The following is a 25,870-nucleotide window of genomic DNA, read 5'->3' as shown; positions in this document are numbered from 1 at the left end:
GGACCCAGTGTGTGCTGATTCCAGAGCAGGCACTGCCTGCCTGTGCTCTGTGTCTTCCTGTCCTGTGTCCTCAGGCCACAAGATGACTTTTCTGTGAGCCAGGTCACCTGGCCCCTGAGTAGCTGATTCTTACTACAAGGTGCCTGAGATAGACACTGGCAGGAAGTGACCCAGATGCCAGGGACTCTTACTGGTCTTCTTGATGCTTGTTCTACAGGGGGACTGTCGCTGGAACCCCCATTGCAAGCAGGCCGTGTACTTCCTTAACACCACCCTGGATCCTAGAGTGCCGCTGGATGGCCCTGAGACAGTCAGCTATATGGTGGAGTTTCACCCTCACACTGGAGATGTCACCATGGAGTTCAGGCTCACTCCAACTCCGATCTGACACCCCCAACCCCCTAATTGAGAAATAAATTCTGTGGGCTCTGAATGGGTTGTGGCTAACAAGGGAATGGGCCAAGGCACTCTTTTTCCAGGAATCTGCTTGGCCTCTGCACAGAATCCTTTCGTCTTTGCGTTTTTGCACTGCTGGCTTCCACCTCTAGGTAGTAGAGGAAGTGTGGACATGACTGATTTGGAGCTCTGGCAGGACTAAGGAGATCACTCTGCTTGTGGTTCTGAGGGTTTGGAATACTCTAGGCAGTGATATCTGCTGCTCTACCATAAAGGGAACAGAGGCACAATCCCAGCTAGGGGGGGCTTGGGCTGCTTGTCTAGCTGGGCAGTACAACCGTCACTGCATCTTGGCATGTCTGCTTTTTTTTTTTATTGTTGTTACTGGTCTTGGGACTTGAACTTAGGGACTGGGGTGTTGTCCTTGAGCTGCTTTTGCCAAAGGCTAGGACTCTATCACTTGAGCCACAGCACCACTTCAGGTTTTCTTGTGGTTACTTGGAAATGAGTCTCACAGACTGTACTACCTGGCTGGCTTCAAACCATGATATTCAGATCTCAGCCTGCTAATAGCCATAGAGGCTCAGGGCTCTAATGGTGCCCAGCATCCCAAAGCAGTTGTTGGGGAGCAGCTCTGGAAAACTAGTCATTAGGGAGGGGATCCAGAGGGCACAACGATTGCCTGTGTGCCCCCTCAGAAATTAATGGGGGCCAGTGTGGTACTGGCTAGACGACCAAGCCTTGCTGTGGTAGGACAGCTTGAAATTGCTGATTTGGCAACAGCCTTCTTCCTCCTGTATACTCAGATGTGCTTTTACTGCTGACATCCCAGTTCTTAAGAAAGGGGAAACAACCATTAAACACCCAGATGGAACTGAACACAAGTGGCTGAAGCCTGTAATCCTAGCCACTTGGGAAGCCTGAAGTGTGAGGTCCATCTAGGCATCGAAGTGTATGAGACTTGTTCTCAACCAATAGCTGAGCGTAGTGCTGTGTACTGTCACTAGCTGTGAGGGAGGCTGCAGTGGGGGATGTTGGCAGTTCCAGGCCATCCAAGGCAGAAAAGTTGGTGAGGTAGAAGAAGCGGGATACGGTGGCACACCTGTCATCCCAGCAGCAGCTGAGGGGAAAAGTAGGATTGAAGTCTAGTCAGGTGCCTGGGCAAGAAGCAAGGCCTTATCTCAAAAATAAGCAGTGCAAGGGCTGGAATACTAAAATGCCTGCCTAGTAAGGGTGAGGCCCTGAGGTTAAACTACTGGAGGAGGGGCTAGATGGCAGGTGATTTTTGTATTTTGGGGCAGCCTTTGCTTTTTGCCCCCACAGTCACGTACTACTACCTCTTCAAGCAGGGCCCTCCCCAGCTGGTCGCTCAAATAAGTCAAGAATGTCAGCCTTGAGCCTCACAGTTTTATTTTCTCCTCATTCTCCATCCTTCCTTTCAGCACCATAAAGGAAAAATCCACCTCTTTTCAAAAAAATTTTTTATCAGGTGTGAAGATTATTTTCAGATGGGATGAGTCGTCTGGATATATATTTGATGGTTTTTACCAAAACCTTAGGTGTCTTACCATATAAAACCCCTAATGTCCCATGAAGATACAATACAGAAGAAAATACAGAAATTAAAAAAGTGTTTCATTTGTTTAAAACAGTATTTCTAAATCTCAGCAAGTTAATACAATAGTTAAAAAGCCTCAAGATTAATATCCATACTTAAAACGCAAGGTTGGCTTTGGACAAATGAATATGAACAATTTCTACCTAAACTGACCCCACCCGCCCAAGGCTTCCTTGTGGGCCTAGGCAGGACGAAGCCTGGGTTTGGGATCTGGGTGACCCCTGTAACCCTCCCCTCCCAGGTGTAGATGCCATAGAATCTGAGATCCTGGCAATATCTTTTTTTTTTTTTTTCCCTTCTTTAAAAAACTGAAAAGCCTGGCTATATGCCCTGGGAATTCACAGGCAAACAACATGGTGAAATGTGTGGTGGGCTGATGGAGGTGGGGGCGCTTGGAGGCAGGACATCTCTATTCCAGGACCTGACTGGCAGAGGCCACCTTGTGATGACAGGAAATAACTGAGGCACAGGGCAGTATGACTTGCCTAAGGCTGCCCTGGGAGCTGGGAGGGAGAGGATCATATGGCCCTGACTGTACACATGGAATTCTCCCCTTCAGGGCCTGGCCTTGACCTTGGCGACCCTCCCTGTGTGTACAGCAGCATAGGTCTAGGGGTTGGGCCTGCCCACTTGAACCCTGGGTATGAACAGAATCTTGGCTGTTCTCACAAGTGGAGGACCTTCCATCCCATGAAGTAATGTGAAAGTCCTGGAAGGGAAGGCCAGGCCCTGGAAGAAACAAATTGCCCGGCAGGACTGCCTTTGCCATGAGCAGTCCTTTCTGGCTCTGTACACTGGCGTGGGCAGGGTTCAAAGTCCTAGGCACATAGATCTAGTGCCAAGCTGCAGGCTCTGTGGGGTTTTTACCTCAGCAGAGGGCCTGGCATCTGGTTGGTTGCAGGCCCCCCTCTTAATCTCTCTTTCTGCTAAGTGGGTGACAAGGCACAGCTTCAGTGCACCAGCACCAAAAGATCTGGACAGCAGGGTCCTGGTGCTCCTTCCAGCATTGATAGGCAGGATGGATGCAAGGTCAGGTCACTTTGAGACCAGTAAGGTTGTCAAAAACAGTCTCTTAAGTTGGAGCCTGGCACCTTGATACAGACCTTCCCCTTGTGACTGGGGAGCATGCCCGCCTCAGAAGGCAGGTGGGCAGAGGCAGTGCCTTTGCCCCAGGTTTGGGGCAGATGAAGAACCTTGGGCTGCTGGCCAGTCTGCCAGGTTGAGCCTGGAACTGACCATGGTCACACAGTGGCAGGGTGGCTTGCTTCTATGCGCCTGGATGCCACCTAGTGCCATCCCTTGCCTTGAACAAGCAGTAGCTATCAGCTAGGAGCCTCCAGCCTGCACATTGGTGAGGGACAGGTCACTTTTCACACCTTGGCTTTCTGCTCCTTCCTCCAGGGTCACCTCCTAGAACATGGCATTGGTTGGGGTGCCTGTTGAGGAGGGCAGTCCCTCAAGGCCAGAGCTACAGCCCTATCGGAGGGTAGGCAAGCAGTTCCTGAGCTCAACCAACACTTGGGTGGGGCAGAGTCCCTAGGAAAAGGTTGGTCCTGAACCAGAGGTGTCAGTAGGGGAGTAAGGGGCTTGGTAGAAAGACAGGACATGGCTCTGATATAAAGAAGCTACAAATCTGTCATTTTCAAAGTGAGGATGCCCTCCTCCTTTATGCTGTGAGTCTTCTATAGAAAAACGATGCTCTAGGGTTTTCCATTATGACCCTATAGCAAGGGTTAGTTTCCCAGAGAGCTGCTGGGGCAGCTGGAGCCAACTAGACCCTGGTGTGTTGGCCAGGGAAGGGATCCTGACTTGGAAAAGGAAAGTTCTACCTAATAACTTACAGACCCTTTAAAGTGAAGGGTAATTTTTTTTTAAACCTTTTTCCGTTTTCTTTTTAAAACGTAATCGCCCTTGAATTCAAGACCCTGGGAAGAGCCCTGGGCTGGCTGGTAAGGGCAGCCCTCACATCCCCAGTGTACAGTCCTGGCCGGAGGCAGAGCGCTGGTGGCCGTGCCCAGGAAGTGCTTCTTTGGCTGGTTCTGATTGTGTTTGGAGTTTGGCCTTGGGTAAGGCCCGAGCAAGGGGTCTGGGTGGCTACAGTGTGGCATGTGGCATGTGGCATGCGGGCAGCGTGCATTCGAGGGTGCAGGCATGCGAGACAACATTGGCAGCAGACAAAGGTAATGAACCCTGGACAAAGCTTGAGAAGAAATACAAAGAGTACATAAACCCGGTCCTCATACTAACGCTCGGGTTACAAACTAGGTTGTGCTGTGTAGGTCTGTAGAAAATTGTGTTTGGAAAGAATGGCACTGGTTAGGCAGCCAGGGGCTCCCAGGCCAGCCTGAGTCCCGGGAAGGGCCCTCAGAGAGGGCCCAGAGGCGCTAAGCTCCCTGGGGATTGACTGAGGTTCCCTCCCTGCCCCTTCTCCTCCTTCCAGCATGGCTGCTGGGTGGAGGGTACACAGCCCAGGCATGGGCTGTAGTCTGAAGGGTTGGCAGAGGCCCCCTTGCTCCGGATGCCAGTGGCTTGGCTGGTTTATACCTCTTCCTCCCCCGCAGACACCATCAGCCGCATAGCCACTGGGAGGTGGTCGGTCAGGCCAGACAGCTGGGTGATAAAACTGAACTCTTCCACCTCCTGTCGGGGGAAGAAGGGGTTCTGATTAGACCCAAAGGGTGTTCTCCCAAAGGAGGGTCTGGGGAGCAGGGGATGGCAGTGCAACATGAGGTTCCAGATGTAGAGGAGAATGATAGCTGTCATCTTAAAGGAGCAAGGACTGGAGTTGAGGTCCAAAGAGCCTCAGTGCTATGAGGGTGTCAGGGCCCATCCCCAGACTCACAGCTTTCCAGTCTGGGCACAGGCCCTCCTCAGCATGCAGCATGTAGTCAATTCGACGGCCATTGCCCTTCAGCAGGTCCTTCCTCCCTTTCTGTCCAGCTCCTGGGCTCTTGCTGGTGGGGAAGGCCAGGTACTCCCTGCGGCCTTCCTCGCTCTCCAGGACCCTGTCATGCAAACATAAAGCAAAGTGAGCCTTATGCCAGTCCTGGGCCCATCAGGAGCCCATGTCCTCTTCACACAGGGAGAGGGAGGTGAGGGCAAACTCTCCACAAAGAGCCTGGGCTAACGGGAAGCTAGATCTGATGCCTGGCTGAGCAGGCGATCCTCTAAGGTCTCTCAGGCTTCTCATGTCTGTCTCAGGTGGGCAGCCCTCACTTTTCCTTTCAGAATTTGGGACCTGGACATGGAACTCTCCTGGATGTGGCTAGGTTCGGGATGCAACTGTAACCTTTTTCCAGAAGGGGCTTTTGAGCCAGTGGAGACATATTTGAGAGAACTTGGTCTTTTGTCATGAGCCTAAGGGACTACTCATTTCTGAAATTCCAGTATCCCCTCACACCCTGCCTCATAACTGTTAGACCTAGCAAGGGGCTGAAGAAGCCAGGAGAGCACCCATGCCCCACTGGAGGACTCAAACTTTCTGTGGGTCTGTCTCTAAGCAGGAGTGTGAGTCAGCTTGTTGCCAAAACCTTAAGTCTCTGTGCCTTCCTCTGAAATGAGTAGTTGCTGTGGATGGGTACCAGTGGCTCACCCTTATAATCCTAGGTACTCAGGAAGCTGAGATCTGAGGATCAGAGTTTAAAACCAGCCTAGACAGGAAATTCTGTGAGACTCTGATCTCCAGTTAATCACACACACACACACACACACACACACACACACACACACACACACACACACACACACACACACACACACACACACACACACACACACACACACACACACACACACACACACACACACACACACACACACACACACACACACACACACACGGAGCTGTGGCTCCTAGGCCCTGAGATCAAGCCTCAGTACCAGTATACATATACAAAAAAATGTGGTTACTGTGGGCACCAAGATGCTTCAGGGAATTGACTCCTTCTTTTGTTGTTTTTTGCCAGTCCTGGGGCTTGAAGTCAGGGCCTGAGCACTTTCTCAAGGCTAGAGCTCTACCACTTAAGCCACAGCACCACTTCCAGCTTTTTCTATGTATGTGGTACCAAGGAATCGAACCTGGGTCTTTGTGTGTGCTAGGCAAGCACTCTACCACCAGGTCAAAATGCAGGCCCCGCCATTTCTTAGAAGAAACCTGGGTGCTTAAGTGCCCTTCTTGGTGGACTGGGAAGGCAGACTTATAGTCAGGGCCTGTTAGCCTCTTCATTTTGGATCTTCTGTTTTTCCCTCTGATATCACTGCCTTGAGACAGAAGAGTACCTGTCTCTATTCCGCCTGCCTTTTCCCCTGAAACCCAAGCATCCCAAGAAGTGACTGGACACCCTTTCCCTTGCATTGCAAGGCCTGGGCATCGGTGATGGGCTGGTGTTGGGAGGCACTGCTCTAGCCTCCTGATACCTGCACAAGATTCTCAAGACTGGAAAGGCCCTGCTGGTAAAATGGGTTCCTACAAGTTGTTGTTGTTGTAAATCAGTCTTAAGATAAATACACTAATGACATTCATACATTGTAATGGACGAGAGATATAATCCATTACTGTCTTTTGCCTTAAATAATTAATTCCAGCGTCAATGATCTGCGAGTTACTCATTTTTAATCATCATCTCATGAAAAGATAATGTTCTCAGCCTAGGATGATGGTTTTAAATGTATTCTGTAATCTAATTAATTGTCTTAAATTAGCTGCAAGGAACCATGGTCATGAGTCTGTGCAGTCTCAGGCTGTGGATTATATATCAAGTCTGCTGTTGGCCTCCACTGTGTCTCTTATAGCCTCATTGGATCAAGAATGAAGTTTGGCTAGGGCAGAAGCATCTCTCCTTCGAGAATAGATGGCTGGTGTTCTCTCTGCTCCTGGTTTTGTTTTTGCTTTTTAATTTGCCTAAGTGGTGCTACAAACAGACACCTTACCCAGTGACTCTGTTATAGGACTTGACCTTTGTTTGGCCCTAGGAAGATCTGGGTCCTTTTTCAGTACCTGCAAGTCAGACCACAACTAGAGTAGAGAAAGCCTTTGAACATAAGTCCCAACTATGGTTGCTGGTTTAGGAAATGACTCCTCCAGACCCCACAAGGCTCTGAGATTTTTCAGCAAGACCAGCTCTAATGTGTAAAGGCCAGGGCAGCTTCCATCCACCAAGGTTCCTGCTGGAGACCCCAGTGTGGTCAAAAGCAGATGAGTGGTGGGTTCCCACCAAACAAAAGCCCTTACTAGCATGAATGAGCTAGTGCTGCCCAATCCCCATCCCTCACCACCCAAGTCAGGCTTTGGTACCTCTTCCAGACCTGAGAACCATGAGTACTCACTTCTGCAGATTGTCAGGGGTGCATACATCCTCATCATACAGGCCATTCGTGTCCAGCAGAGTACCTGGGACAAGGGAGGGAATGATGAACACAGGCAGGGTCCAGTAAGCCTTGAGAAGGTAGCCTTTCTTGGGGTGAGGCATGCCAAGAACCCCAGGAAGCTGCCTGGAACCCATCCTTGACAGTAGGGCTACAGAAGGGCCTTGGGCCCCAGTCCTGGTAATCTATAACTGGGGGTGTGTGAGAAGCCCCCAACTCCTCCCATCCCTGCTCACCGATGGCCCAAGGCTTTTCCTCCCCAGGCCCCAGGCGGCAGGGGTCCTTGTAGCGTGTAAACAGGGAATGCTGCTGCTCCAGCTTGTCATCTGAGGGAGGAAGAGAAATGAAACATTGTCTGGATATCTTCATTCTCAGAGGCCTGCTTCCTATCAGCTGCTCCTACAAGATAGCACCAGGTCCCTGTCTCTTAGCCACCTCTCATGGGCTTATGTGTCACTTTCTGTCCTCCAACATAGCACTCCAAGGACAGTGACCTCAAGGCCTTCCAGGTCATGTGGTCAATTGTGAAGCTGATGCTTCTGTTCTCTTCACAGATTTGGGTGCTATGCCTTGAGAGAGGCGTGGACCCCACAAGGCTCAGCAAAGGAGGAGACCTGCACAGAGTTCCTGTTTGTCTTGTCACCGCAGTGAGCCAGAAAGGCATTTCCCCAAGTCCTGGGAGGGAAGTGCATCGAGAGTGGCCTGCCTGGTGGATCCTTCTCCCAGCAGCTTCTTCCTGTGTGTGCTGACTTAGGAGAACCCTAGGAGCTCCCACCATGAGGCGTCCCACTACAGTGGGATGCTAGGGTCCAGGCTGAGGCAGAAGCTGGTATATTAGGGTAACAGCCTCACATCGCACCTGGTTTCAGTGGAAGGTCATTTCCTGTGTTACAGGATCTCTCTGCTCACCGTTTTCAGGATAGGCTTTCCTGACCAAGGTCAGGTTAAAATGGCTGTTACTAGATGCCACTAGATGAGGGCACCCTGCTGAGACGTACAGACCCCATATCCTACCGCTCCCTCTTTGGGAGCTAAGGCTGGAGTCAGTGAAGTTTCCACGCCAAGGAAGATTCAGAAACACCAAAACAACAGAAGATACCTTATAAGGTCACCGTTACTTCAATCAATCATTTACAGTTTCAGTGATCATGAACTTTTGCTTTTAGCTTGCTACTTTAGGCCGGGTTCCCAGATTCTCAGCGTTCAAATTCTAGTTCAGCTGCTTATTGGCTATGTGACCTTGGGCTCCCCACACTATGGAGAAATATACTTCTTTGGATTGTTGGGGGACTTAAACAGCAGTTGACCTCATGCCTGGTGAAAGTTAAGAGCTGAATGAAGACATCATGAGTATTGCTGGCTGAATCTCCTTCCAGCTCAGTTTTGAAGGCCAAAGGTCGGCCTGGTGCAAGTTTGTTTTAGGGGATCACTTTGTCTCCAGCAGATGCTGCTGAGTGTTTGAGGTGGAGCCTGGGCTCTTCTGTGGCTTCTGGGGGGCAGAGACATCACAGTCTTGCTAAATTTCCCACCCACACTCTCATGAAGAGCAGGAAGTTCTGTGAGTTGCTAACCACAGGCTTTCTGACTGTGCCTGGAAACCTCCTTCCTACCCGAAACAGCAGACCCAAGGGGAGGAGCGCGGCCTCACCAGAGGAGCAGTTGTCAAAGTTCAGATCCCCGCAGATGACATCAAACGCCACCAGCTCCTCGGGGTTGGCTGTGCTGGACGAGGAGGTAGATTTTCGGAAATCAGACAGCCAGTCCTGAAGCAGGTCCAGCTGCTCACACCGGATGGCACTGTCTTCTGCAGAGTGGACAGAGAACAGACGGTAGACTTTGCCCAGTTTTCTAGCTAGGTTCCTGACACTGATTCCACCCCCAAAGCACCTTGGGCTGGTGACTTACCTGGCGGGGCATGCAGGTGTGTGCAGGCGATGTAGCCGACAATTCTTTGGTCCTGAGGTGTGCTTCCCACCTGCACCTGGGAGGGGTTGGGGAGACAAGGTGTTGGTCGTCATTACTGTGAATGCCAAAGGACCCTGGGGATGTCCACTGGCCCTTTGGGTCAAAACCTCATAAGGGCTGCTCAGTGCCTCATTGTTAGCTAGACCCCAGAACCTAGGCAAGGACAGGACACATCCTGCTTCTAGGAAGCCAGTTCTGGAAGCCAGTACATAAAGACAACATCAGCCCGTGGTATTGCATAAGGCTTTAAGGGAAAATGTAGAAGCTGCAGTTCTGTTTTTCCCCAGTTCCTACCAACTACTGGGGACTACAGTATTCACCTATGGAATTTCTTCGCTCGTGGCTTTTCTTCCCTCCCTTGCTATACCCTAGCCTTATCTGACCCTGTTGCGCCTTCCTTCTGAAACTGAGGTTGCACACCTATCTGTGTAGACCCAGCCTCAAAGCCTAGGCCTCCATCCTGAGCCTGCGGCCTGAGGGGCCTAAGACCCTGTCATCTTCCTGCTGTCCCCATTATCTGCTCTTTCCATCTATTTTATAAGCTGTGATCCTCAGCAATCCCTCAGTCTTGGCTGAGAGCTCTGGTTCAAGTCCCAGGGCTCTGTACCCCTGTATGCCTCATCCTGAGCCCAGCCCCCCTTCCTCCATAGCTGCACTTCCCGGGACCTCTAGTCCTCACCTCCATGCTCACCTCCTTTATGAAGGGTGAAGCCTCCAAATTCTATCTACCCCACTCATCTTGCAGATGACCATGCTCTCACCAAACCTGGCTTAGTAAAAATGGACATCTCAACATCAGAACGACAATTCCAAGTAGCCCCACTGCATGTGGTAACTGTGCCAGGCTTGTCCCTTGTTTCCCCATGGTGGGAAAGTAAGGATGGCTGCAGAATGAGGAGGCCCTCTTCCCCACTGGAGGGATCTCCTGGCCTTCTGACAATGCTCTTTGCCTGCACGTCCCCCAGGGACACCTCTCAGCTCCTAATCTGCCCTTGTGAACTGTCCTCCCTGGACTCTGCACAGTTCCAGTTGGAAACCCAAGATGTGAGGGGTGGTGGACTGGAAAGGACAAATTGCCCTCCAGCCATCGGCCAAGAGTTTAGTGGCCATGCTACCGGCCGTCCTCCCCAAAGCCTTGATAAGTGCACACCTTGCCTTTTGATGTCCAAGTCTGGTGGGTATTTTCTCCCATCTGACTCCCTCAACAAACACCCTGGCTTTTCACAGCTCTTCACGTCTCGAAGAATAGATGGCCAAATCTTCCTTTCTCTGAGCTCTGCAGGAGAAGCTGTGTGTGTGTGTGTGTGTGTGTGTGTGTGTGTGTGTGTGTGTGTGTGTGTGTGTGTGTGTGTGTGTGCACACTCGTGTGTGCTGCTTCTGGGGTTTAAACTTGGGGCCTGGGTGCTGTATGTACCTGAGCTTCTGCTCAAGGCTAGCACTCTATCACTTGAGTCACAGGTCTACTTCTGGCTTATTTTTAGTAGTTTATTAGAGAAAAAACTCTCACAGACTTTCCTGCCCAGGCTGGCTTTGAATCATGGACCTCCCAGATCTCAGCCTCTTGAGTAGCTAAGATTATAGGTGTAAGTGACTAGTACTTGGTGTAGGACTATTTTAATTTTATTTATTTATTCATTTATTTACTTATTTATTTATTTTTGTCAGTGGTGGGGCTTGAACTCCGCCTGGGCGCTATCCCTGAGCTCTTCAGCTCAAGGCTTTTGCCCCACCACTTGAGCCAAAGCACCACTTCCAGTTTTCTGGCAGTTAAATGGAGGTAAGAGTCTCATGGAATTTAGTACCAGGCTGGCTTTGGACCATGATCCTCAGATCTCAGCCTCCTGAGTAGAGAGGATTACAGGTGTGAGCCACAGTGCCTGGCAGTGTAGGGCTTTTTTTTTTTTTTTTTTTTTTTTTTGCCAGTCCTGTGGCTTGAACTCAGGACCTGAGCACTGCCCTTGGGCTTTTCCCCAAGGCTAGTACTCTACCACTTGAGCCACAGCACCACTTCCAGCTTTTTTCTATGTATATGGTATCAAGGAATCGAGCCCGGGTCTTCATGCATGCTAGGCGAGCACTCTACTGCTAGGCCAAACTCCCAGCCCCTATAGGGCTATTTTTAAACCCACATGTTCACTGTCCACTTTTTGTCCATATTTCAGACCCAAACTGCAGCCCAACAGCATGTCTTCCCTGTGGCTTATGAGCCAGGTGCCATTGACACACCCCACTGCAGAAACAAAAACACAGTGCCCAAAAGGGTCACACGATGATACTGTGGTCCCTACATTCCTCGGGTAACAAGTGGCTTAGCACTTCCTCACACAGAGAGCAAGAGTGACATTTTTTTTTTTTTTTTGCCAGTCCTGGGGACTGAACTCAGGGCCTGAGCACTGTCCGTGGGCTTTCCTCAAGATTAGTGCTCTACCACTTGAGCCACAGCACCACCACTTCCAGCTTTTTTCCTATAGATGTGGTACCAAGGAATCAAACCCGGTCTTCATGCATACTAGACACTCTACCACTAGGCCAAACTCCTGGTATCAAGAATGACATTTAAAACCTACTATTTTAACAGATAAAGACATTGATTCTCAGAGAAGTGAAGCCATTGGCCGGCCACAAGGCTCAGATGGGGAAAGCAGGTCCAGACCAGATCTGAAGCCAATATTGTCTTAGTGAGCTTTCTTACACCCCACCATTTGTTGACTTTAATGTGTCAGCCTTTTCCTGTCAACATTTAGTGTTTGTTATGTGCCTTGTGCTGAGTCCCCTATAGGGATAAGAGACATGTATCGGCAGCCACCAGTAGCTTACACCTGGAATCCTACCTACTGAGGAGGCTGAGCTCTGAGGTAGAGCTAATCTTGAGCAAAAAGTCTCAGGGACAGTGCCCAGACCCTGAGTGCAAGCCCCACGAGAGAGAGAGAGAGAGAGAGAGAGAGAGAGAGAGAGAGAGAGAGAGAGAGAGAGAGAGAGAGAAAGAGAGAGGGGGGGGGTTCCCCAAGGACATCCCACTCAGGCCTGCTGCAGAGGAGAGCCGGCCAGGGAAAGGCAGCTCACAGCAGCAAGGCCACAGCTGTTCTCACACACCCCGCCTCTCCCTCAGATGGTGTGTGAGCTTGCCAGGACTCACTTTATTATTTGCTGGGCTTATTGATCCCTGGCTCGTGTCAGGAGCCACAATCTTGTGTGTTTCTCTTTCAAAAACAAACAATTACACTGAGAGGTGGTGCCTTTTAGTCCTGGTGGGCAGACTGTTAATATAAAAGGTGCAGGGAATTAGGCTCCATTGTACTGGCCCTTCCTTTGTAGGGACTCAGATTTCCCCAAAGGATCTTTAGTGTCATGGAGTAAACCAGGAAGGCCCCATGGCAAAGGTGGTGGAGGAAAGGACCCTGGCAGCACCTTTCCTGTGTCCCCAGCTGGACCAGACCCTCTGAAGCTGCACTGATTTCAGTCCCAAAGCAGGAAGCCAGCCATGCTCTGGACCAACAGAGGTGTTATGAGGGCTGCAAGCTTTACAGGGCAATGTCTCCCTGTTGGGAGAACTGGCCTTGCGCTCAGCACAACCAAGTCCAGCAGAGTGTAGCGGTCCTTTGGCAGTAGTATGGCCAGGGCAGAGCATGAGTTGTGGTGGGGAGGGGTTGAGGTAGAAGTTGGGCTTCCCCTGAGGCAGTGGAGGTGGAAAGAAGAGACCGCATTGGAAGGCATAGACAGCCACCACTGGACTGTTGGAGGAATGGAGCCTGCGCCATGGTGGAGCTGGAGACAGAAAGCAATTGGAAAATGAGAGCCTGAGGCAGACAGGAGGCACAAGTGTTGGCCGCAGTGGCTTTGTCTGGCATGGGGATGGTGGAACCCGGGAGAGTCTGGCCAAGGTAGCAAGAGCAAAACGAAAGGCTGTGAGGTCACACTCCTTAGGGACGGTACGGGGTTTGGTGTGGGGTCCCAGTCTCCAGCAACTGTGGCACATGTGGTAGGCTGGGGCTGCCAAGGTGTTCAGTTCTAAGCCTAGTTTTACCTGTAATATCTTGGTGTTTAAGTACTGGCCAATTTGAAGAGTTTTTTTTTTTTTTTCTTACAGTGTCCAGGGTGGAATTTACAGCCTTTTAGCGTTAGGTAACTGCTCTACCACTAAACAGCTACCTACATCTCTAGCTTTAGCTTCGCTACTCCCTGCCTCCCCCCCACAAAAAAAAAAAAGTCTTGGCATGAGCCAAATGAAACAGATTTGCAGACAAGTTTGAGATCCAGAAGGTAGAGGAGGGTAACAGAACATTCAGGACAGAGCTACAGTGTCTCCAAGGACACTATTGTTGACCCTGGAACTGTGGTCAGGATCCTGAAGGAAGGAGGTAAGAGGACAAGGGACTGGCCTGCACACCAGGGGATTCATGGGTAGGGGTCTCCTGCCTCAGTGCCTTCTGTAATAGGGCAAGGGTGGCAGGATACCCTCCCACCCAGAGCCTGACAACATATTCCTTTCTTCTGCAGAAAGTCACTCTGATTGCTGAGACAAAAATATACCCCAGAACAGAACACCAACGAGCCATATGCCAGAATAGGAAGGCTGGATCTATCTGACAGAAGAGTTGGTTCACTTTCAGCTGTGAATGGAAAGCCAGAGAGACCCCAATTCTAGCCTGGCAGAGCCATGCAAGACACATTGAGCCTTCTTGGGGAGGAGGCCAAGGTCCACAGACCTCACTCTGTGGTGGCAATCTACCCTTCTACCCTTCGTTTTTCCTGGCTTCCACACCAACATTTTCCTGGACAGGCTAAGCACAGTGGCTTCAAAAAGGGAACTGAGAAGTCAGAAGAGGCTATCCTGGGCCTCTGAGCCCCAGCTTTCTTAGTAAGCATTCACTTTGTCATTTCTCACTTTAAAATAACAGAACTCAGGGCCGGGAGTTTGGCCTAGTGGTAGAGTGCTTGCCTAGCATGCACGAAGACCCGGGTTCGATTCCTCGGTACCACATACATAGAAAAAAGCCAGAAGTGGTGCTGAGGCTCAAGTGGTAGAGCTCTAGCCTTGAGAAAGTCCAAGGACAGTGCCCTGAGCTCAAGCCCAGGACTGGCAAAAATAAAGAAAGAAAGAAAATAAACAGAACTCATCAGGGCATGATGAACTCATCGGTGGCTCATGACTGTAATCCTAGCTATTCAGGAGGCTGAGAGCTGAGGATCATGGTTCAAAGCGAGCCTGGGCACTAAGGACCTCGAGACTCTTATCTCCAATTAATCACTAGAAAACCAGAAGTGATGCTGTGGCTCAAGGGATAGGGTGGTAGCCTTGAGCTGAAGAGCTCAGGGATAGCACGCAGGCCCAGAGTTCAAGTCCTACAACTGACAATAAGTAAATAACAGAACTCATACCTACAGCAGCGTCTGCTTTGGGAGAGGGGCAAGGGAGATGGACAGAAAGCTTTTCTCTGCTTCAGAAATCTCTGGAAGCACCAACAATGGCTTTTGGATAGAGAACAAAAAGTTGACACCGAAGAGTCTCAAGCTCGCTGGAAGATAATGTATAATGACCAAATTGCCATGCTCTAAAAACTCCCCTGATTGCAGCCAAATTAGCAGAAATAATTATGACTCACTTTAATTAGTGACTATAGAAGTAAAGCCACGAGCTGGTGGGCCGAGAGCCTGGCATGCAGCTGCTGATGGCCAGGGAGAAGGGGCTCTCCAGGCCAGTAAAGCTGGTGGCCCAAATAACTGGTTGTGCTCATGGGCCTGGGGTTGCCAAGGCCTGTCTGCCAGGACCTCCTGGTGAGGTTTGCTGTGCTGATTCACTCCCTTTTTTCAGATGGGAAGATGGCGGCTCAGATCTGAGGTGGTCTGAGGAGTGGGTTCACATCACTAAGTCTGGGACCATGGCCTCGGACCCTGTGTCTTCATGTTCCTCTTGTCCCTGAGCTGGGGAACTCTCTGGTCTAGCTCCATGGAAAACCTTTATTTTTGCCTTCCGTTTTCACAGGCCTCCCCTCCAGTGGCCTGGGCACTAGCTAGTTTGGCACAGGTTAAACCAAGAGCTCCTACCTTGAGAAACAGAGCTCCCTTAGAGGCCAAGGCGTCGAAGCTGCACCCATTGGGGTAACAGTGATAGGCCACATCCATGATGGGGTAGCGGCTGGCAAAGAAGAGGCCACTGTTGAGACACTTGAAATGGCAGCAGCCGTGACAGGCGTAGACCCCGACGTCGTACAGGATGTACTCGAAGTAGCCGTGCAGCTCGTCTTTCAACTTGGCCGCCGCCCGCTTGTCAAACACTTCCTGCAGGCATAGGAAGTCTAGGTTGGCGGGGAAGAAGGCGGAGACCTCATGGTCGAAGGCCTCGTCGGGGTGCCGCCGCCTGCGCGCCTTCTTCACCACCGAGGTCTTGTACAGGAGCTTGTGGTTGGCACCCGGGTCCCCGCCGCCGCCGTCCGGCCCAGCCCGCGCCTTCACCAGGGACTCCCTGGAGGCGGAGGGGCTGCCCAGGCTCCCCGAGTCCCCGTCGTGTTGGTTGTGGTTGGGCGTCTGGCCCTTGGAGCCCGCAGTGGCCCCGTTCCTGGCTGGGTTCCCAGCGTCCTCGGGCTCTGGGGCCCGGCCTCCCTCCTCGCTCCCAATGCGCACTATGCAGGAATCCTCGAGGCCGTCGCCCGAGTCCCCCCAGGCCGGGCTGTTGGCAGGCTCGTCACTGGGCGGGCGCCCCGCGTCCCCCTTGTAGTCCACGGAGGCTGTCCGTTTGATGCTCCCGGGGACGGCTCTGGCCCCGCCGTCGCTGCCCTGGGGTGACACCAGGCTGCTGAAGCTGGCCGCACTGATGGAAGTGTTGGTGGGCGAATCGATGTAGATCTTGATCTGGGGCCGAGCAGCCCCGTTGCGGATTCTCTGCCCAATCTCTTTGGCCCGTGCTTGGGTGTTGAAAACATTGTTTTGCCTGGCAAGTGAGTCGGGGAGGAGGCAGAGGTTGGCAGTGGCAAAGCAGAAGCTTTTGCCAGCTCCTCCTGTGCCCTTCCATTCACTGAGCAGGGCTGCCCCACCAGCCTTGTCCTCCAGCCGTGAGTAGATGTAGGGCCTGCGGGCAGACTGCAAGGGGGACCAGAAGAGGAACCCAAGAAAGGCGAAGGGCAGAGCAGCCACGAGCAGGGCCAGGTAGATGGGTGTGAAGAGGACAGTGCAGAAGAGATGCAGGTAGCACGGGTCACCAGCCCGCTGGCGAGTCTCATAGGTGGTGGGTGTGAAGGAGGCCAACAGTTGGTCCACCAGCCAGTAACACGGGAAGATGAGGGCCCAGGACACATCATGAAGGGCGGACAGACAGCTATTAGGAAAGGGGGTCGTGTGCAAAACCATCGCAGCTCACTGGGCGCTGTGGCCAGCCCTACTACATGGTGTCCGTGGCAGCCAGGGCACTTTTCTGGCAGGGGTGGGCAAGCTGGGGGGGAGGCTGTTGAAGGATGAGTCACCTCCTGTCAAGATTCAGCTCTGGATGCTTAGTGGTGAATGCTGGCCGGCAGGTCATGGTTTATTGGGCCATGCTGGGCCACCAAGGCCTGTCGAGAACCTGCAAAGACAGAAAGCAGGGGTGTTAGTGATCTTTAAGGGAGCAGGCCAGAACCTACAAGTTCATAGGGGACATTTAAGGGCAGGAGGGGGCTCTGGCACATTCCATTTACCTATATGTTTTGTGCTCTTAAATGGCCTGGTGGGGCTGAGAGTATGGCCTAGTGAGTGGTAGAGCGCTCACCTAGTGTTCATGAAGCCCTGGGTTTGAGTCCTCCATACCACATACACAGAAAAAGCCAGAAATGGTGCTGTGGCTCAAGTGGTAGAGCACTAGCCTTGAGAAAGCCCAAGGACAGTGCCCAGGCCCTGAGTTCAAGCCCCAGAACTGGCAAAAATAAAAAAATGGCTTGGGGACTAAAGGACCATCCTGACCTTGTAACCTAATTACTTAGAAATGAGCTAGGTCAAGGGCCGGGAGTTTGGCCTAGTGGTTAAAGTGCTTGCCTAGCATGCATGAAGACCCGGGTTCAATTCCTCGGTACCACATATATAGAAAAAAGCCAGAAGTGGTGCTGAGGCTCAAGTGGTAGAGCTCTAGCCTTGAGAAAGTCCACAGTGCTCAGGCCCTGAGCTCAAGCCCAGGACTGGCAAAAAAAAAAAAAAAAAAAAAAGAAATGAGCTAGGTCAAGCTGGATACTGGAGGCTCATGCCTGTAATACTAGCTACTCAGAAACGTCCATGAAACTCATCTCCAATTAACTACCAGAAAGCCAGAAGTGGGGCTGTGGCTCAAAGTGCTAGAATGCTAGCCTTGAGCAAGAAAGCTCAGGAATAGTGCCCAGGCCCTGAGTTCAACAACAAAAATGATCTGGGTTTCTAAGGGCACAATTTTGGGGTACAGTAGGGACATCTGGAGACCCCAGAGGATGCCTGAACTGAGACTGGAAGATGTCTCTTAGGAGTAAGGGCAGGCAATGACCATGAGTCAGAAAGCTGCAAACCCTGTCACTTGTCACTGAGGGCTGCCTGGGTCAGGACTGAGAAAGAGGGCCAGAGGATCCTGGGGCAGAGGGCAGTGTGGTTGGCAGGATCTGAGACTGGCCAGCTCCACCCCTGTGCAGCTGGCTCATGCCTGACGCAAAGCATGGGTCAGGTGCTATGTTCTGCCTTTACTTCCCCTTGGCAGAACCCCAGCTAGTGAGGACCCAGCACAGCCTAGGCATTGGCAACTTCCACTTGCAAGGCCCTGCCAGTCCCTGAGATTATTCAAAAAGTTCCCGAGGCTGTGTGGATCTGACCCAAGGTTTATTCAATCTCTTGTCCTACAAGATGCATCCCAGGCAAGGCCTGTAGCAACTGAATACATCCACTCTCTACAGCCATTCTGCGTTCTCCAACAGTAGATGGAGGCTCCCATCTCCACATACCTGTTGGGATCCCAGCCCTCTGCCCCTTGCCTCACTCACCCTCTCACTATAATCCCAGAATGTGAGAGGCTACGACAGGATTAGAAATGTGAGTCCATGCTGGTTACAGAGTAAGATCTCGCTCAACAAAATGGGGTGGGGTGGTGGTAAGGTGGAGGCATGGCTCAGTGATATGAATGTTTGCCTAGCATAAGCAAGGCAACACACACACACACACACACACACACACACACACACACACACACACACACACCAAACTAGGAAGACTAAGCTTAGAAGTCGCCTCATCCGGAGGATTCTTGGCTTAGGTACCTCCCCCAGACCTTCCGCCCCCATGAAAATAGCCTGGTCTCTGCAGCTCTGTATCACACCAGCTTAAGGACACGCCACCTCCCTAGCAGATCAGGAGCTTCACAAAAGCCCTGAGGAGCCCCAGGCTGGCAGTGACAGGTGCTCCAGCGCTGGGTTGAATGAGTAGAGATCCATCTGAGCTGCCCCTGACAAGAGAGGCAGCAGCAGTTTTCCCAGCCAGTGCCAAGGTAGACGGTGTTGTCTATGTAGAGTGTCAGTGGTACGAGAAGCTTGCAGTCTCCATCCCCAGGGTTTCATGTCTAAAGATGACCGCGAACCTGATGGCTGTGTCTGGTTCTGATCATTGCAGTGCACAAGCATTTTCCATTCCTCAGGGGGAATCCCTCTGAGGTGAGCACAGGAAAGTCTCCATTCGGAGCAGCAGGTGTGTCCATGCAGACCGCAGACCACAGCTGGCGCTCTATGCCAGTTCTTGGTGAAATTCAGGGCCTGGGCTGTCTCATGAGGCAGCTAGAGCTCTGCCTGATTCTGCAGGAGATACCTTCAGCTAGCCTATTCTCCTACATTCCAGCTGCGGCCTCAGAAATGCTTCTGAGCAAATCCCCTCCTTGCAGAGTGGCAAAGAATGTCCAGGCTGGTCATAGGCATGTTTCCATTATCATTTAGTTATAGCTATGATTAGAGATGGCTGGCAGACCCAGGAGCAAGTGACAGAAGTGCCACCACTCTGATCCTCTAAATTGAGGGAGCCCTGAGCCTCCTTACTCTTGCTTGTGCCAGGCCAGGCCCTTCACAGCTGCCTTCCCTTCTCCAAGCCCCTCACTAGCTCCCCTCCTGCTGGAGCTGTCCCCCGTGCTGCAACCATCCCTGCCCTGCACGGGACCCCGCATCTACACACACAAGCTGCAGCCACAGGAAACACAGAAGGACTGTCACTGATGAACGGGTTTCTAAAGCTCTGTGGTTAATTATTTTGTCTCAGGGAAATGAAAGGAGGGTAAACAAACAACACACATTAATTAGTCTGATCTACACTTTCCCCATGAAGAAGGAGTGCTGCAGTTAAACATTAGAGGCTGGCACCTTCTAGAGTTCCCTTGTTCTCAGAGCTATGGCCATGGTAGGATGTGGTTTTCCTGGTCTGGTGGGACATAGGCTGTGTGCTCAGATGCCTTTTTCTTGCTGGTGCTGCTTTAGCAGGCTGGACCGTGTGGGTGTGGCCTACCTAGGCTCCACCTCTGGGCAAGAAATTCCTTCTTCTCTATGCCCTGACTCTCCCATGCTGGTGGGCTGGCAGCTTTGCCCAGCAGAACCCACCATCTCCAGTGGAGTCAGCAGGTCTCTTCACCCAAGGCCATGTGTTCCTTGCTTCTGCAGCTCAACCTCTCAGACTGGATTGTCCTTTAGGGTTCCTTATGGGAAGGCCAACCATTACTCCTGGGTTGATCCCCTTTGCAAATACTGGTATGTGGTTTCCAGGATTACTCAGAGCCACCTTCCAAACAGCAGGGTCTCCAGGGCTAGGTTAGTTCCTGGATGCCCTTATATCCTCAGAGTCTGGCATGCCCCAGGGTTCACTCCAGAGCCTTGGGTCCAGGATGGGGCCCTGGCAGTGCTCCAGGGAGCCAGGCTCTTACTCTCTAGAAGCAGAGATCTGCCTTGCCTTCACCTGAGCGTTACTGCTCTAACCTCAACCACTCACCAGCATGAGATCCTGGCACTTCTCATAGGGATTAAAGAGGACCAGTGGTGACTTTGCCAGCCCCGCTCCTTCCCTCCTTTTCACCCCTCCACTCTCTCCCCAGGTTCACCTTTGTATGCTTTCTCCTCTCTTTCCAGTCTGTGTTCTCTGCCCTGTTTGGAGGCTGATCTGAGCCACGCCTCAAGATCGTGGGACTCTGACTCAAATGCCTCCGGGGTCGTCAGAGATGCCCTTACACTGTTTGGGTCAGAGCCATAGCCTTTGCTAACTTGTGTGTTTCCCCTGCAGTAGGAGCTGTGCTGTACCATGTAGCCAGAATGGATAGAGAGGCAGAGAACGCTACAGATCATAAGTTGACCTGGGCAGGAGGGCTCATGCCTGGGGATGTCCACGTAACCCAAAGACCAATTGGGAGAGAAGGAAGTAGACCATTGGACCCTCGAAGTACCTGTCATTTCTAGGTATCCAGGGTCATTGGCAGCAAGCACTTCCAGTGTGGCTGCTTCTACCAGCTCACTTGTCACCACAGAGACACCTGCTTGTTAACTGTGACCTGAAGGCACCACAACCTGGGAAAGAGGGCAAAGTGGCTGCTCAGAGTTCTCTGCTGAGTTGTGGTCTCTCACCTGAGAAACTCTGTCTATTCTCACCAGGAATGGTCCTCTCTGGGGAAGCTGAGGCAGAGATAGCCACATAGGACTGCTGCCATTGGACATCAAGGATCCCAGGCCCTGGGACAGGCACTTGGCTCAAGCTTGCTGATGCACAGAGCCTGCCTACAAAGCTTTGAGAGGCCCAGGGGGATGCTGACTTTGAAGTTACATCTCTTCTGCAATGAGTAAGTAAACCAGTTCTTTGTTGGTTGAGGCAAGCCCCAGCTGCTCTGTGAAGCCCTGCACCATCTCTTTGGGAAGCCTCTGGTTAATTGAGGCCTGAAGCTGGCTCATTTGGGCATTAGGAGAGGGCTTGTCTCTTCTTTAACTGGCCTGCTGAGCACTGTCTTCCTAGACCCAAGGAGTCCTGGAGCAAAGGACCTTCCTCCAAGTTCTCTTTGTGTCCATGCTCATGTCTAAACAGGAGCTGGGCCAGGTCCCAGGTTTCCACAGGAAAGGCCTGTGGGTTACTCCAATCCAATTACCCAAATGTGCCTGCATCCACCAGCAGTATGGAGATGGGGCCAGCGTATTCTGCCTGATGCTACCTCGGGAGTTGGCATGGCAACCCGAGCTCTGAGCTGCTGAAACCTGGAGTCAGCTCATCCCTGGGAGGACAGAAAGACTGAAGAGAGACTAATGTGTTTCTGAGTGGGGTAAGGCGGGCAAACCCTGTGAAAACCACATCCCAGATGGAACTGAGGTCTGGGGAGGAGGGCTGGTGGCTCACCACTGCAATCATAGCTATTCAAGAAGTTGAAGTGTGAGGATCATGGTTCAAAACTAGCCTGAGCAGGAAAGTGTAAGAGACTCATCTCCAATTAACTACCAAAACATAAAAAAATAAAAGCCAGAAGGGAGCTATGACTCAAGTTGTAGTGTACTAGCCTTGAAAAATAAAGCTAAAGGATGGTGCCCCAAGATACCAAGTTAAAGCCCCAAGACTGGTGTGCATATGTGCATGCGCGCGCACACTCATGAGCGCTCACACACACACACACACACACACAGACACACACACACAAATTGGGGTCTGAGAGCAGGCATGATTATGTGGGCTACAGCAGCGGCTCCCATGGACACAGGTTTGCCAGGTACAACTGTCCATCTTTCTAGAGCCTCCACTCTGCCTACAGCTCCCCTATGCTGTTTCTCTGGTTGAGGCAGATCACTGCTTTGACACTCCTCAAGAGGGAGGGCAGGAAGTTGGGTGAGACTGAACAGCAACCCAGTCCCCTTAGCCCAAGCTGGACCAACCTAAGCGTTCTCTCATGAAAGAAGCCTCTATTTCCTCTGAGTTGAAAGTATTGCTCAGAGAGCCTGAGGCATCTAGAGCCTTCCTTGAGAGAGAATCCAATTCAGAGGAAAACAGACATTAGGGCTTGAAGGAGAGAGGCCAAGTCTTGGGGACATAGAGAGCTCTGGTGCCTGCAGCCACACAGCCCATAGACTTTTTAATTAATGAGTCAGCAAATCTCTATCTCTCCCCCCCACCTCCCCTTGGCTTGAGGCACTTTGACTTGCCACCAAAGAGATTGTGTTCTGTTTATACACATCAGGTATATGATCTCCCTAAAATTCAGGGGTTTTTTTTCCACTTTGCCTCCATCTGCACTTGCAGTGCTTCCCCACATTGGCAGCGTAGAGACCCCTTTTCTTCAGGCTCCCACTGAGTGTGTGGCTCAGAGCATTCGGTGGAGAGAGAGAGCAGCTTGAGCTGCTCACACAAACTCTGGGGTCAGGTCTCCCTGCTGAATATTGGACAAGTTGCCTAAGGGATGCTCTGAGCCCATCGTTTTCTCCTGGTTAATCACAGGTCATCCTTTAGGATGGGGAGAGTGGACCACGTACGTTCCGTGCTTAGTATGGAGCCTGCCTTATCTCTGCCATGCTCACCAGCACAGTTACTCAGTTACTATACCATCTCCTCTCTGCAAAGGCTCTTAAGAGAGTTGGGATCCAGCTGAGTGGTTTGATCCCTAGCATGTCTCTCTCTCTCTCTCTCTCTCTCTCTCTCTCTCTCTCTCTCTCTCTCTCTCTCTCTCTCTCTCTCTCTCTCTCTCACACACACACACACACACACACACACACACACACACACACACACACACACACTGGAGCCTTCAAAATTTTCTTTGTGTGGCCTGGTTAGCCTTAAAAAAGGCAAGGACCATGCAGGAGACATCAGAACCCGTCTTCTGGCAGGATACCATCTGAGCTGTCTGTTGTGGGTTGCTTGAACTAGTTCAAATCACAGGCCTCTGCAGAAGCCAGGTGCAGACAAAAGAGCCAAAAATTTTCAAAAAGAAACCTTGTGCAGGAGCTATTAATGCATCATGTGGTTTCTGAGACAAGGAATGGGCTCTGAGCAGCCCTGGGGAATTCTTTCCACCAGCCAGCCTCTGTATTTCTGTATCCAAACCCAGAAAGCCTGCATGAAGTTGACTTGTCTCTGACTGGACAGTGGTGGAACAAATCTGGAACCCCAGCTATTTGAAGGTAGAAGTAGAAGCATCTGAGTTTGAGGCCAGCCTGAGCAAAATCAGCAACATCGGTTTCAGAAACAAAATAAAAATAAAACTAAAAAGGACTAAGCATAGCTTTCCTTGCAAGTGTGAGGCCCAGAGTTCAATCACAAAACAAAAACAATGACAAAAATAAGAAAGGAGAGAACGAGAGAGAGAGAGAGAGAGAGAGAGAGAGAGAGAGAGAGAGAGAGAGAGAGAGAGAGAAGGGAAAGAGGAGAGAAAGAATGGGAAGGAGGAAGGAAGCAAGGGAGGGATGGGGGAAGCAGGGAGGGAGGGAACAGAAGCCTCTAGCTGAAGCAGGGGCCAGGGTGTGGAGGCAATCTGATGTTTAAAATAGTCCTGGAGTTTTACCTCTAGAACAATGGGAGGCACAGAGGGGACTAAGTTTGAAAATCTGACCCCCTATCTTGCATTACCTACCATTTCAGGCTCATCAGGGCCAGCGCTAAAAGGACAGGCATGGAAATGTGTGCCTGAACCATGCCATGTCACCTAGACCTGGCATTACCCTCAAGAGCCTACCTGAAGCAGATCCAGCTGTCTAGATGTGCCCAGGAGGAGCACTGGCGCTTTGAACTTGCCTGGGGACTGGGGTCTGTGTTTGAGCAATCGCCACGAGCAAGGAATCCTGGAATTCTCCAGCAGGTTATGGTTACCTGCCTTAGGTGAATTCTGTGGTGTCTGCTCGTTGACATGTCCCTGACATGCCCCTTGCTAGCCAGCACCATCTCCACCCACATGAGACCTTTCTCAGGGATGGCAACCAGAGGCCTTTTGCTTCTCTCAGGCCTATAAGGAGGCTGTATATGCCTCAACAAAGCCTCTGTCTCCCTGTCACAAAGGCTGATGTCAATGGCCCATGAGGCAAACAAGGCTTGAACACACTTTGCTCTAGAAGGAATGACAACCTGCCTTCTGGAAGGGCAGGAGGAGTGTAAACCTAAGTGCACATAAATGCTAGCATTTATGCCGATCCCATGTTTCGTGTACAGCATTTCCTCCCAGAATGGGTTGGCTGGCTCCATGGTGTGTGGGCATTTCCAGGCACCAGAGAACATAGATGAAGACACAAACCTTCCCAAAACAGAACAGGCTTGCTGAAATTCTTCGGAAGGGAATCATTTCACATTGAGCTTGATCTTTTCTATGCAAAGAACACTTATATTGAGTTCTCAAAGAGAATTTATGCAGAGATTAAATAGTCAATCAGTGAGGGTGAGTAAATAAGAGCAGGTGTCTGTGTGTCACCAATGCTCTGGGCAGCTGAGAAAGAAGGCTGGGCTTTCTGGGATAAGACCCAGCTCTCTCTCTTCCTGCTGAGGTCTCAGGCCCTTGTTTTAGACCCTTTGGGGGATTTCTGGCCACTGATAACCAACCAGAACTCTGCCTCTCGGAGAAAGGGCATCCACCTCAGGCTGAAGAAAGTGCTGTGTGTTTTGGGGAGTTCTTTAAGCTGTCCATAAGGCTGTCCAGTATATCTCTGTATGTACTTGGAAAGGAATTTAAAGGAATCTGCTGTAGTCAGTTATCCAGGAAGTTGGAACGTGGAGTCTGTTTGCTTAAATGGTAGATCTGTCATTTGTCTAGGTCCAAAATCTAGAGGGAAGACATAGGAGTCTGTAGCTCCCTAAGTTTTCTAAGTTCTGCCACCAAACCTGTCTTCCTCAACACTACAGGTTCTATGGGACTCTGGGTTCCAACAACAGCTCTCTCTCTGGGGGTGGCCATAGTATCTACACCTGCTGTTGAACCCCACACTTCTGAAAGAAGAGACAGGCATCTAGGCTCTAGTTGTTAACAGCTATGTGTGCCCAGATTGCTAGTGTAGACAGTGATGCATTTCCACTCAGGAATGGCTACTTAAACTGGTGAGTAGACATTTCCCTTTGCCTGTATCTCCCTCCAGGCCTAGGTCTCAACCCTTCCTTTGACCCCTGAAACAGCTAGGGAATGGGCACAAAGGAGAATCTAACTTCTTAGGCTGCTATGAAAAAGAGTACTTAATATCACCATCAGAGTCTCTGTGGCGCAATCGGTTAGTGCATTTGGCTTTTAACCGAAAGAAAACTTAATATCAGGAGTAAGACCTTCCAGAATTCTTTCGTAAGCCACATTGACCCACAGAGCATGGAACAGGCCCCCACTAACCCACAAGAAGAAAAATAATACTACCTTTGACTTTGTGTGTGCATGTGTGTGCCAGTCCTGGGGCTTGAACTCAGTGTCTGGATATTGTCTTTGAGCTTTTTTGCTCAAAGCTATCTCTCTACCACTTGAACCACAGCTCTATTACAGGTTTGTTTGTTTATTGTTGTTGTTGTTGTTAACTGAAGAGAAGGATCTCACAGACTTTTCTAACTAGGCTGGCTTCAAACTGCAGTCTTCAGATCTCAGCCTCTGGGATTATA

General features: G+C 51.0%; 2 protein-coding genes across 2 annotated transcripts in view; one reads left to right on the top strand and one right to left on the bottom strand.

Moving 5' to 3' along the window:
• Nucleotides 1-1,791, top strand: part of Prmt7 (protein arginine methyltransferase 7) — a 36,444-nt gene extending 34,653 nt beyond the window's left edge. The window contains exon 17 of the mRNA XM_090357388.1: nt 218-1,791. Coding sequence (XP_090213514.1) covers nt 218-388 — 171 coding nt within the window. The 3' untranslated portion in view covers nt 389-1,791. The remainder of the gene's footprint in view (nt 1-217) is intronic.
• Nucleotides 1,784-24,205, bottom strand: Smpd3 (sphingomyelin phosphodiesterase 3). Its single transcript, XM_090357384.1, has 8 exons — nt 24,119-24,205; nt 15,389-16,898; nt 9,284-9,359; nt 9,027-9,182; nt 7,615-7,704; nt 7,340-7,403; nt 4,857-5,019; nt 1,784-4,654 (listed from the first exon to the last, which is right to left on the bottom strand). Exons 2-8 carry the CDS (start codon nt 16,685-16,687, stop codon nt 4,553-4,555), a joined length of 1,950 nt encoding a protein of 649 aa, XP_090213510.1. The 5' UTR covers nt 16,688-16,898; nt 24,119-24,205; the 3' UTR covers nt 1,784-4,552.
• Nucleotides 24,206-25,870: the final 1,665 nt, after the last annotated feature.

The sequence above is a fragment of the Megascapheus bottae genome, chromosome 24, assembly GCF_031878675.1.
Source record: "Megascapheus bottae isolate mThoBot1 chromosome 24, mThoBot2.hap1, whole genome shotgun sequence".
In the NCBI taxonomy this organism is placed as follows: domain Eukaryota; kingdom Metazoa; phylum Chordata; class Mammalia; order Rodentia; family Geomyidae; genus Megascapheus; species Megascapheus bottae.
Note: the sequence above shows the minus strand (reverse complement) of the source record. Positions and strands in the feature narration are given on the sequence as shown.

Coding starts and splice junctions, on each gene's coding strand:
- Smpd3 (XM_090357384.1), bottom strand. CDS start 16,687: ATGGTTTTGCACACGACCCCCTTTCCTAATAGCTGTCTGTCCGCCCTT. Junction 7,404..7,614: donor GGAAAAGCCTTGGGCCATCG/GTGAGCAGGGAT, acceptor CCCTTGTCCCAG/GTACTCTGCTGGACACGAAT. Junction 5,020..7,339: donor ACCCCTGACAATCTGCAGAA/GTGAGTACTCAT, acceptor TTTGCATGACAG/GGTCCTGGAGAGCGAGGAAG.